Source organism: Lepidochelys kempii, chromosome 7 (assembly GCF_965140285.1).
Source record: "Lepidochelys kempii isolate rLepKem1 chromosome 7, rLepKem1.hap1, whole genome shotgun sequence".
Classification (NCBI taxonomy): domain Eukaryota; kingdom Metazoa; phylum Chordata; order Testudines; family Cheloniidae; genus Lepidochelys; species Lepidochelys kempii.
This window is the reverse complement of record NC_136386.1, coordinates 61622635-61636030: the sequence shown is the minus strand read 5'-3', so window position 1 is coordinate 61636030 and position 13396 is coordinate 61622635. Positions and strand designations below refer to the sequence as shown.

Here is a 13396-nt window from a genome sequence, read left to right as displayed (position 1 = left end):
CCATTACTGTATGTAATTGATTCCATTTAACCAATTCTAGCTCTCATTTATATCTTTTTCCTTTTATGAATAAACCTTTAGATTTTAGATTCTAAAGGATTGGCAACAGTGTGATTTGTGGTGAAGATCTGATTTGTATATTGACATGGGTCTGGGGCTTGGTCCTTTGGGATCGAGAGAACTTTTTTTCTTTTAGTGGGGCACTGGCGTTCATAACCATTTGCCCCCATAACGAGTGGCACTGGTGGTGATACTGGGAAACTGGAGTGTCTAAGGGAATTGCTTGTGTGACTTGTGGTTAGCCAGTGGGGTAAAACCAAAGTCTTCTCTACTTGGCTGGTTTGGTTTGCCTTGGTGTGCAAAAGAACACCTGCCTTGGGCTGTAACTGCCCTGCTTTAAGCAATTTGTCCTGAACTGGCACTCTCAGTTGGGTCCCGCCAGAACCAGCATCGTTACACATGTCAACGCAGAATTTTATGCACATGCAGCTTAGAATCCTGGGTGCACACAGAATTATTTTAAGCTTTAGGTTATCTCAAGGGATATGATACCTGTAGATATTTTTAAATTATATATCAAGTTACTATTATTGCAATATTAAGGTTGAGAAAGCAGGCATGCAAAGATCAAAAAATTCAGAAACTTAGCCATTCTGCATAGTTTCTGTTGACATTTTAACAACATTATTTATATTCCAGAAGCACATTAGTACCATCTACATATGGGAAAGATTCAGTACCTGCACTAAAGTTAAATGTAAACTTTTCATACTACTGTTTATATTTAGCCATGGGGGGGAAAAATCAATGTTATTCTGGATGCAAAAGGATTCTCCTCCTTATATTAAGTCTTCTTTTCTATAGTTTGGGTAGGTAGCAACAACTACAAATTTATATCTAGATTTGATAGCCAGCACACTGCCTCAGTAGTGAGTTGGTGAATGTCCCTCAGGCCCCTGACGAAAGAATGAAGGGGACACTCAGCCATGAAGTCCTCCATCGTTTGTGCCTGGTGACCAGCCAGTCACATACAGGTGTGTGCCTCATTTTCCATTTAAAGAGGGTTTGTCCACATCTCCTATGAGATGTCCTGAAGCAATTCAATCTGTACCAGACTTTCTGACATAAATCAAAACCCGGTGGTTCCTTGGCAGGGTCAACGACAAGCTGTTTGTTTTGAGCAGTCGAAACATTCCATATGTTCACTTATATTAAGTGATTCATATGACTGAAGGTGTGACCTTAAGAGCCCCTTTATGCCAATTTGCAAAGGGCACATCTAACATGGGGGGGACACTCAGGAGCTGGAGTTCACTGTTACCTGCAAGGCAAGGTTTAGACTGGCAGTGTCTTGAGGAGTTTGCTGGTGAGGTGGCCAGACGAGCGTGGAAGGGAGCTATCACACAATTGTAGCTCCAGCAAAGCTCTCTCTTACTGAGGTAAAGTAGTAACATTGGGGCTTATAGTTCTGGACTCCCTGAGGAGAGCATCACAGAAGATATATGCTGATTTACAGAGGAAGTATCCTTAATAGGCTTTTCAAGAAGTTCCACTGATGGCTCTAGAGTTTCCTCTAGGTTTCTCACATACTGCTTTGAGATTTATTTGGAACCATTATTTGGATTTCAAGCTTTTAAAAAAATATTCATGTTTTTGTTATAACATTTGATTAAAATATCTATTGCCAGTTGTGCTGCAAGACAATGAATTAATAACTATGTAGATAAAGAAAATCTTCCACAGGTTAGTTCATAAGTTCTCATTGTACATGTAAAAAGAGTAATGAAGTCAGCTCAGCTAAAATAGGCAACATTTCAAGATCACAGAAATTAGGAAGCTGACAATAAGTAACAGGATGCAAAAGCACTGTGCAGTATTATCACTTTAAATAAAAGGACATTACCTGAAATAGTTGTTTTTTTCAGTTTGCAGCAGATATGAATAATGATTTCATATCAAAAACACTGCTTGTGGACATTCACTAATTATGTCATCATTACTAGAGCTTAGTGCAAGTTACCACAATCAGCAGGGGAAGTGCGGGATGGGGGTGTATTTCCCCATAAGTTTGCTTACGGTATGTCATCAGTAGCTACATTATGGTATTCTTCAACCATGTAGCTACTGATGACAGTAAAGTAACACACAGCAGCAGATACTACTGAACTCTGAGGGCTTGTCTATATGGAGCAGCAACGTGCACTACGGGAGATGTGATTTCTAAAGCTCAGTGACATGTTGCGCAATCACTGGTCTTTGCAGGCCCTGGCAGTGAACACTACAGGTCCGCTGCACTTTAAGGCAGTACTGTACGTTAAAATGCTCAAGGAAGTGTTTGTGTAGACCGTGGTGGTGTGTACTGATGAATCAAAGTGCAATACATCAGTGTGCTTTAGAAATCATACACCCCCATAGGGTGCTTTACCCCACCATGTAGACAAGCCCTAAGGGGAAAAAAAACACTGTCTTGAAAAACAGCAAACATTTTCTTACAGTAACTGTTTCAAACCTTTTTTAAAAAGGGTAGGAGAAGGAGCAAATTCATATGCACATAATTGTGTCTGTCAGCCTAAATACAAGAGTATATAAAAACTTACAGTTCTTTATGTTTGTCCTCTGCCAAGATTTGGTCATTTGGCTTCAGCCCATACCTTAAAGGGGGTGGGATGGGGGGGAGGGGGGGAAAAAAAACAGGAGAAAAGTTACTTTAGTTCTTAAACAAAAAATTTGTTTTCAGTTTACATTTGAAAAGTAGACAATCTTAAAATCTTTGTCTACTGAAAGCCATTTCACGTATTTTAAAACTAGAGAGCAATACCAGTTAAAATAGACAGCATTTTAGAGTTAACATAGCTAACATCACAAAGTCTTCATCTTGCATGACAAAAAATAAAGACCGCCAACAAATAATTCCCATGGATATTGTGAGGTGTCAAGAGAAACAAACTGTACAGAAGTTTTGAGAACCCACAGCAATTAAAAGCTTCAGGAGGGAAGTGGAGGCAGATGTGAAAAAAAAAGTACCAGCATGTAAATTCAGGCTGATTTAAGTGTTACATTACTTCATGCTTTTCTGGGGAAGGGAAGCTCCAACTGATCTGCATACATCATGACCATAAACCCTGGAATTCTTCATGCTAAAATATGCGGTATGTATTTATATCCAGAAGGATTCCATGGTACTTTGTTTCGTTCATAAATCCATAGAACTAGAGGCTAGAGGGGACCATTATATTATATGGTATGATCTCCTTTATCTCAGAGGTCATTACATTTCACCCACTTACCTCTGTATTGAACCCAACCTTATTGTTTAACTGAACAGATTGAGCTCTCATCTGTTGCTCTAAAGCATTTTCTCCAGACCTTGAATCATTTGTGGCAATATCCTACACCCCAACATCCTTTTTTAAGATATTGACACGAGAACTGGACACAGTGTTGTAGTATCACTCTAACCAATGCCAGATACAGAGGTAAAAATCACAGTCCTATTCCTATACCCTCATTTATACATTCAAGGATTTTACTGGGCCTTTTTGCTACAGCATTCCACTGGGAGCGCATGTTTAGTTCTTTATCAACTATATCCCCTAAATCTTCTTCAGAGTCACTAATTTCCATGAGATAGCACCCCCACTCTGTAGCAATGGCTTGCATTCCTTATGCCTAGATTAATAGCCTTCCTTTTGGCTGTATTACAACGCATTTCGTCTGAATGGACCCAGTTTACCAAGCAATACAGATCACCTCTGTATGGCTGCCGCCATCCTCATCATTATTTACCACTCTGCCAATCTTTATGCCATCTACCAATTTGATCAGCAGTGACTTCATATTTATTTCCACAGCAGTCAAAATGTTGACTAGCATCAAGCCTACCACTGATCCCTGTGGAACTCCACTAATAACAGCCGCATTTGATGATGATTCCCCATTAGCAACTACTTTTTGAGATCCATTAGCCAGTTTTAAATTCATGTAACATGTATTTTATTGATATTGCACCGTGATTTTTTTAAAATTAGAATATCATGCAATACTAACTTAAAATGCCTTACAAATATCTAACGTGTACCTATTTCAACCAAACTTGTAATGTCAAAGAATGAAATCAGGTTTGTTTGACAAGACCTATTTTCCATGTTGACCAACATTAATTATATCCCTATCCTCAATACTTCACCTACTGTGCAATACATTCCATATACAGGGGTCACCTCATCCACCGCTGAAATGGAACCTTGTCAGAGGTATAATACAATAGCCATGCTTCACCAATAGCTCCACATAGCTCTTCAGATCAGGCATGAGAAAAGAACGTCTTCACCTCACACTAAAGGAGGAATTCAGTTTGTGTAATTATGTACAGTAAACAGAATTTGTCCAGGACACTAGAACTAAACCATCAGGAAATACACCACGGGATCTTTAATGACTGGAGGAGGGACATAACTAGTCTGACTTTGGGCCTTCCCACCACCACAGTTTCCTTTCCATCATGCGAACAAAACATTCCATCTGGTGTTTTCACAATCCTGCTCCCTTGGGCTTAGTTTGTCCTTTCAATTTATAAATGGGCTTTAGCCGCCTCTCTTGGCTCAGAAGTCTTTCCATTCTTCTATCAGGTTTTCCCCTTCCTTATAGGTCTCCCTCCAGGCTCACACTCCTCTGCATCCCTTTTAGGATATCTCTACACAGAGCACCAATGTGCACTACAGGGGTGAGATTTCATAAGTACACTTACTAACTGGTCCGTGTAGACCCTGCTGGCGTGTATTAGAAGTTCCTTAGTGCTCTTTAAGGTAGCACTGTTTCAAACAGCACTACATTAAAGTGCACCAGCCGGGTCTACACACACCAATTAACATGCAACACATTTGTGCACTTGAGAAATTATTCCCATTCTGCACATTACCCCATCATGTAGACATGCCCTCAGAATTGGGCTTTTCACCCCATGAGTGTCTGCTCCTTACATGTCTATCTCCCCAAGGCCTTTTGCCTGCGAGCCTTGCAGGGAGGAGAGGAGGTGAAACTCTCCAAGCTCCCTCCTCAAACTAACTCAGGCTGCACTTACTTTCCCCAGAAGGATTGGGCTGAGTCAAGACTTCCATTGTATAACCCATGGACTCACTCTCTACACCTAGGAAGGTAGGCTACATCTAGCAAAAGTAAGGCTGAACTCCAACCCTCTTGAAGGGCAAACACTAAAGCTGTCAATAGCAGCTAATGTATGCGATTAACACAAAACAAATTGAATAGATTAAAAAAATAGTTGTGATTAATCATAGTTTCAATCATACTGTCAATAGAATACAATTTAAATTTATTAAACACATTTTGGATGTTTTTCTACATTTTCAAATGTATTGATTTCAATTACAACAGAATACAAAGTGTACAGTGCTCACTTTATATTATTTTTTATTACAAATATTTGCACTTTAAAAACAAGAATAGTATTTTAATTCACCTCATACAAGTACTGTAGTGCAATCTCTATCATTACAGTGCAACTTACAATCATAGATTTATTTTTTGTTACATAACTGCAGTAAAAACAAAACAATGTAAAACTTTAGCGCCTACAAGCTCACTCAGTCCTACTTCTTGTTCAGCCAATCACTAAGACAAACAAGTCTGTTTACATTTACAAGGAGATAATGCTGCCCCCTTTTTATTTACAGTGTCTCCTGGAAGTAAGAACAGGTGTTCGCATAGCACTGTTGTAGCCAGTGCTGCAAGGTATTTACATGCCAATTACGTAAACATTCAAATTCCCCTTCATGCGTCAAATTGTAGTCTCATTGGTTGTAAGCCTCAACTGAAAAATAGCACCGCAAGCAGCATTTACACCTTGACAAAAAGGAGGTAGGGCCGGGGAGCCAGGCCCCTGGCAGCAGCAGCTTTCTCTGCCCCAGGAGCCGGACAGGGCCAGCTGGTGCCATGGCTGGGGGCTGCCTTGGGCATGCTGGGATGAGCCCCCTGCCCAGTCTCTCCCGCTCCTGTGCTGTGGGGCTGTCCAGCCTCCAACACTCAGGGGCGCTCACATTCCACGGTGGGGAGTCAGGCAGATGGCAGCCTTTGCCTGCAGGGAGCCGCCGCCCCACATGCCGGGAGCAACCCCACTGATGCAAGGGCTGCAGGACTCCTGTGCCACCAGCAGGCACCTGGGATGGAGAACGGGCCTGGGGAGGTCAGGGGGCCAGGACAGAGCCTGGGGGGGCAAGATGGAGCCGGGGGGATGAGGGCAGGACAGAGGCACATCCCTTAAATCAGAACTTTTTATAGGGAACCGGTTGTTAAGATTTTGGCAGCCCATCAGTGCTTTCCATCATATGTTTTTACAGTTTTACTACCTACTGCCACAGGCATTCCACCCACTGTAAAAATGAGCATATGAAAATAGGCCAACAATCAAGTGTTCCATTTCCTATAGGGGCCAATTCCTCCCAATTTGCAATACTTAACATGGTGAGAAAAAGTGTCTTAACTGTAACAGTTATCAATTTATGTTCTGAAGCTTGGGAGTCTTGGATCGTAACCTAGCTAGTTAAACTGCAAGTGTTATTCAGATAAGATGTGATCTATTTTTTAGAATCATTTGTTTTAAGATCCTTCAACTGAACATTATATAAGACTAGTTCAAATTTGAATTGTTTTGCCCTTTGATATTAAGCGTTTTCTTATTGTTAATCAAGGAAAAGTTAAAAGAAAAAAAGTCACTGGTCTGGCCTTCACCTTACTCCACTGAATTAGAGAATTAACTCCAGGTTAGCATCAAGCCCAGACCTGTTCCATGAACCAGAATTTCCTGAAAAGCTGGTAAGAAAACATAACTGCCCAAAGGCCCAAGATACATAAGTGTCATTTGGAGATATGGGCCAATAGATAAAAACTGAGTTTAGCAGAATATCCAGTAAAAAGGATTTCCCCCTTCATGACTGCCTGTGAATTGCACTAATGAGATTAAACAAAAAGTTGTGTTACCTTGGATATATAAAAAGAAAAGGAGTACTTGTGGCACCTTAGAGACTAATCAATTGGTTAGTCTCTAAGGTGCCACAAGTACTCCTTTTCTTTTTGTGAATACAGACTAACACGGCTGTTACTCTGAAACCTCGGATATATACAGCATATGAAGCCAGTGTAGAGATCAAAGTTAAAAATTTTATATATCCCCCAAGCAAGGTGCACATATATGTGATTAAGTCTAAATGTCCATCATTGAAATTGCGCAGAAGTAGAAAAAGTTGTATAAAAACTAAAATTTAATTTATAATTTCAGAAAAAAGGGATCATGAAGAAATAAGGTGCTGAAGAGAACAAGTCCTATCAGTGCAAGTTTTTTAAAAAAAAAACTATTAGTTTATAACGTGGACTAGACAAAAAGCTATGAATGAAAGAAGAAATATGTATATTGCAACCGTGCAGTCATTTTCCCCCTTGTTTGATGTTCATATGGATGTGAACACGTTACATACAGACTCTCCTGCTATAGCTGATCAAGCCAGTTCCACATTATACATATTGGCACAGGGGGCTTTGTTTAAAAATAGTAACTACTACATTGTCTGGCAATTATAATAAGTAAGGATACAATTTGGTCATGGAGGTCATGGATTCTGTGACTTTAACAGACCTCTGATTTCTTGGTCTCCAGCTCTCAGCCCCAGGCGGTGGGGCTCCGGCTTTGGCTTCAGCGCCACTGTGACCATACCCTGAATCTGTCTGTTTTTCCCTCGTGGCTATTCCGTGAATTTTGCTTAATTTTACCGTGACAAAATTGTATCTATAATAAGCAGCATATCAACTACATTACTGAAACTGATTTTAAAGTGGTGAGAGAGAAAGGGGTACATTTCTCAGACAGAGTTTCTTCCATCTTAGTAAAAAAAAAACACACCCACCTCGAGGTGCTGGGAAAGTCGCTTTTTGAGGATGCCCTATGAGAAACCTAGAGCAGTAGTTAGTACAGTGAAGTCAGCTGTACTGATGAGCATACGAGTTAATGGTATAATATTTCTAAAGAAGTGCTGTACTGTGCTAGTCTCTACTTCAATCATTAAAAGGGGCCTTTTAGAATGTAACTTTGCACATGCACCTCTGCAGAAACTCTCATTAAAGTCCCTGAGCAACCCAAATAATTTCCACAAACAGCTCTTGCTTCAGGTTTATCAGAAGATGTCATCCAAAAGAATGAGTTGGCCTTCTTCAATGCAGTTGTGTTTCTTAAAGTGATGTTAAAGCCACGTTTGGTCTCTTGCAAAAAAGAAAAAAAAAAAAAGATACTTTTGTGTGTATGTAATGCCCCCACCTGCACTGGAGGCTGCTGGGTCACAAGAGCAATGAGAGCAGTGAAGTTGGCGTTTAGAATGTCATTTTGTATTTTTTAAAAAGAGGAGGAGCCTGAAACTGCTACTCTGGGGAGTGGAGAAGGAGATCTTGAACTAATGATTCAGGGCAGTTGAAGTGGGTGAGCTTGAGCCCACGACAACTTTGTGGGGAGAAATTAATAAAATAAAAAAATAGTAGAAGAGAGCAGACGGCAGCTTTTCCTTCCAGAGCACTGCTGTGAGCATGCCAAACAGACAGGAGTGGAATTGGCATGTGGCATCTGGAAGGAGGCTGCCCACTGAGAGACAGTGGCCAGTAACAAGTGAGGCAGCACCTGGCACCAGAAAAGAAGGGATGCAGTAAGTGGGGTGCAAGCAGCCTCAGTGACTGAGTTGCATCATTGTAGGGGCACCAGGAACCCAACTGAAAAGGGAAAAAGTCCAGTTCAGCGGAGCCGGGAAAGACGGAGATAGTAGGAACAATAGGGATAGTCACAAAAGAGGCAGTACCTAGAAAAAGGAAAGAGTGGTATAAGGGGAAAGAGGAAATGTTAAAGGAACAGTACAGTTAGACCAGAGGAAAAATAACTGAAGTATCTCAAAGTAATCTAAGAAATAAAAAAAACATTGCTAGAAAACAGTGAGAAAAGTAAAGCAAGAATTAAATAGAAAGGAAATAAACTGTAATAAAATATGTCCGTTTCTCTTTAATTACAGTTTAAGAAATAAGAAGGATGTGAGCTGTAGTAAAAATAAGAAAATAGTAAGGACTGCAAAACAAAACACCCAGACAGCATCTCAAGGTATACAAGGTGAAGGGACATGAATAGAGAGTGTCAAAAGAGCAGAGACTAAACGAGAAAGGAGTGGAGGGATAATTGTTCAACCAAGAAACCAATACATTGAATCAAGGAATACATGTCTTTATTTACGCAGGAACTCAAATGCTAGCAAGAGAATTGCTCAACATATAAACTAAAATCCTAAGAACTTTTCCTCCAAATTCCGGGCTTCCAGAGACTGAGAAACTGAAAAGGGAATATATAATGATGGGGTCTATTCTAATGCATTGTATTTTCTAATTCCAAATTCTGTATTTCATAAATGTAAACTGTTACCTATAAAGTGAGTTTTATTTAGTTAACAGTAGTTAATATACAGCTGGTAACAGCAATAGTTTACAGTGTAAATTTAAGTAGTAGTTCCTACTAAAAGTAACTCATTGATTTGCTTGTGATTTATTTTTCTACCTAAGTGATTTCTACTTTACCCTCAACTGACTGAGAAAACATAATTTGGCCTCTGTAGTAGTTAGATTGCCTCTGCCTCTCCTTATTGGTCTGATTCAAAACACCCCACCATCAGGCTTGTTACATATGTTTTCAATAATTAATCTAAAAAGACTAGGACAGTGAGCATGAGGAATGTCTGTGCTTGCTTGTCCATTTTTCCAGAGTGCATCAGCTACTCTTTAAATAGATACAGTTAGAGATCCCCTGGGATTTTTCGATGCTAAAAAGCCTAAGGGAGATATATTGAAAATCTGCTACAAAGGTGCATTCTCCTTCCCATTTGCTGAGGACTATCACCAATATATGTGGTTAAGCCCAACAGATATTCAAAAACAAATCAGACTTAGGAGTCCAGAGAAAAAAGTTTAGACTTATCAGACACAAAGATTAACAAAAATGTTACTTTATCACACTATTTAGCACAATTGAGCTTGGTAATTCCATTTATCCATTGCTTCAGATGGGGTTTACCAAAACAGGAACCAGAGAGTAACTGAACTGCTTTAACAGCAGCGAAAGTACTATTGTCGTATGTCAAGTAAAATTTCTGCACTGTCTGTTACGGCCAGTCACTTGCAAATTCTGAAAGAGTCTGTTATCTCCTACATTGCAGGGAGAGAGAGAGAGAACACTAGCATAAAGCTTAACATGTAAGATCATGCACTTTATTTTTAGCACTATAAAAGAAATAAGTAGCCTGTCCTAGGCTCTATATGCCAGATATTTCTTTAAACAAAAAAACCATCCCACACACCACACAGCATAAATATAAATCCAGTAGACAAACCTCCATCTAAGCCAGACATTACCAACTAAACCAGTATAAAGTCTTTTTTGAAGTATACACACATCATCCAGCCCAAACACGAGTCCTTGGACATCACCTCTGTTCATTAAAGTCCCAGTAAAAAAGAGGGGCTCTGCAGCATATCCTGAAAGTCACACAATCTCTTGCCCCACTCAAGATCTGCCTTCATGCTCTCTGTTTTCTGTCAATCATGTGCCTGTGTTTTCCCCTCACTCTTCCCCCTCTGCTACCTTATACCTCTACAGCACCTCAACCTCTGATGGTTAGAAAAATAGACAGGAAATTAGAGAGCACGGAAGGAATAACCATTTTACTTGATGACACCCTGGCTTCAGTGCAACTGGAAACAATGGGAGACGTCTTTGCTAGGGGCTGCCTCATCCACCTGCAAAGGTCGTAGGAGAAATGACAGCCATCTTAACTGAAAGTAGCCTGTGTATTTACTCTCCCTGAGAATAATGGGAAATGGCAATCATTTCGACTCTAGGAAAATTCAAATTTATGTCAGCATACAGATGGATATTTTTAAACATTTTAAGGAAAATTCCATATACTAAATCTTAAGACTCTTAAAGTCAGGAGAGTTTCACTGATTCAGGCTAGGAGAGTTAAAAGAATCATGAGTAAACCCTCAAAAATGCATGAGGTTTTTAAAAATTATTTAAAAAAAAAAAGATGGTTTTTGGTCTATAGCCTTTTTGGAAACAAAGCAAAAACATATCTCTGCACAAACAAGTGAAGGTCACTTTGTTGGTTGTTAGAGGGAGATGCCACTTATTGTCTCCTAACTTCTGGGATTAAGAAGCTCCCATACCCTCCCTTATCATTATTATCGTCTTCCACCCTCCAAGCCCTTGGCCCCCATAGCCTTTTGCCCCCATCGCCCTGTCTCTGATCCCTCAAACTCTCCCCCCATTTCTTCTCAAAAGTTGTCTACGTTATGAAAGTTACCTATTGCTCACTAATGCAGCTGAACCAGTGTTGAATACAATTAAAACCTGATAATGTAGACATGATTAAAACCTACTAGTATAACCAGGGTTTCATTACCCTGCACCCCAAAAATCTCTGCCTGTCCTACTGTATATCCATGTGCAGTCATCTAGTCTCTTTGTCACACCATATGCCCACCCGTAAGTATCCCTGCCCTCCCATATTCTCCTGTTCTTTCCACATCCTCCCGTTCTTCTCCCCCTTCCCTGTCTACTTGATCTCATTTCACGGCTGGATCACACACTAATACATCACCACGTCCTTTCAGGGCAGCATGACTTCAGACCTACTAAAAGTGGGAGACTGAGTCTGCCCCCATACAACCCTTGTAGATAAAAATCGGAGCTATTCAACTAAGGATAGTCTGAGAGACAACTCAAAACGACACAGGAGGGCAACTGTGGCTTCAATCCCATTACTGTTAATAGGACATAAAACATTTTGAAGATCTTTACCAGCTGGAAGCCTGAAACCAAAAGATTATGAGAAGCCTTTAATAATTGAAGCACAAGCATCATAAGACTCTGGTTCCAAAGCTGAGGGATACTCGTACACTATAGTCTCAAGAGCACCTCTCTTTTAAATCTGCCATACAATGTGTGGCAGTATCATACAATGATACAACCAGGTTCTCACCTTAGAATTCACCTCAAAAGCCACAATCAGTCAGTGCAGCTCACCAAGCAATTGTGCACTGTGTGCACAATGACACACCCAAGTCAACGTAATTTATTTCCCTCAATTAAAAAATTATTATTCCTATACAATGACACATTTAATAAGGGAAGCTATTATATTCAAGAAATATTTACTAAAAACTTATTGGCCAAAGCTGGCATGGAGTCCAGAAACTAGTATCCTTTTCCATTAACCTGAAAGATTCAGGGCAATTTGTACATGACAGTGATAAAAGGCCCAACAATGAAGGTGTACTTTCTGCAAATCCAAAACCTGCAACAATCAACCTGCTATAGCTGCTGGCCACCTACAGCAGAGGAGTCAGTGTCCAGAAGAAAGCACCAGGCATTCACCTAGGGAAAAGTTATGGCTGCTTCTAGATGGGTTTCACAGGAATCAGTACTAGGCCTGATGCTATTCAACATTTTTCTGAGTGATCTGGAATTAAATATAAAATCACTGCTGATAAACTTCATAGGAGATACAAGTCTGGCAGACTGGTAAATAATGAGGTGGATGGAGCAGTCACAGAGTTATCTGGATCGTTTGGTAACCTTGGCCCATTGAAATAAAATGTCTAAATACAGCTAAGTGCAGACACACAAATCTAGGTACAAAGAATGCAAGTCATAGCTACAGGAAGGGAATGGACTGTACCCTGAAAAGCAGTGGATTCTGAAAAGGATTTAAGGATCACAGTGGATAAGAAACAACATGAGTTCCCAGTGTGAGGCTGTGGTAAAGCGGTCCAGTGCGATACTTGGTTATGTAAATAGGGGAGAAGCGAGTAGGCAGTCAGATTAGATGATTTTACATTCCCTTCTGGCCAAAAAAAAAAACCACTGTAAAAGATAACCAGGTAACTGAATAATATGTCCAACAGAGAAGAAAGCTAAGTGCTAAGGAAACATGCTGGGGAAAGAGGAAGAGGAGTAAGAGTGACAGAAAGGAGATCTGAAATTAAGAGCAAAAGGAGAAAGGGGATATCTTTGTCTTCTTTAAAAAAAGCTGTATCATGTTAAAGAGGATTGAAAATTAATGCTTTCAACATTACCAACTGCTGCAGCTGCCTCAGACAAGTTGCAATTGTGAATGGATACGAGAGGTGGTCCATGAGGTTGATGATCTCTCTACTATGATGTGGTCACACTAGGAAAAAATGGAGCACTCCTACCCCTGGCAGTGAGTTGGGTTTGGTACATTAAGTGGAACCATATCTTCAAGCAGTGTTTGTGCTTGTCAACAGGTACCTTCATAAATAAAGACATTTAAACTCAAGGCAGAAA

At 40.2% G+C, this 13396-nt stretch overlaps 1 protein-coding gene across 7 annotated transcripts in view; it reads right to left on the bottom strand.

Annotated features, from left to right (window-relative positions):
- The window catches only part of ADK (adenosine kinase), a 542329-nt gene that overhangs the window by 482389 nt on the left and 46544 nt on the right, over positions 1 to 13396 (bottom strand). For 6 of the 7 annotated variants that reach the window (XM_073353161.2, XM_073353153.2, XM_073353159.2 and 3 more), the window contains one exon: positions 2598 to 2651. The exons of the other annotated variant lie outside the window; for it this stretch is intronic. In XM_073353161.2, the coding sequence (XP_073209262.1) occupies positions 2598 to 2651 (54 nt within the window). The remainder of the gene's footprint in view (positions 1 to 2597; positions 2652 to 13396) is intronic. 7 annotated transcript variants of the gene reach the window in all.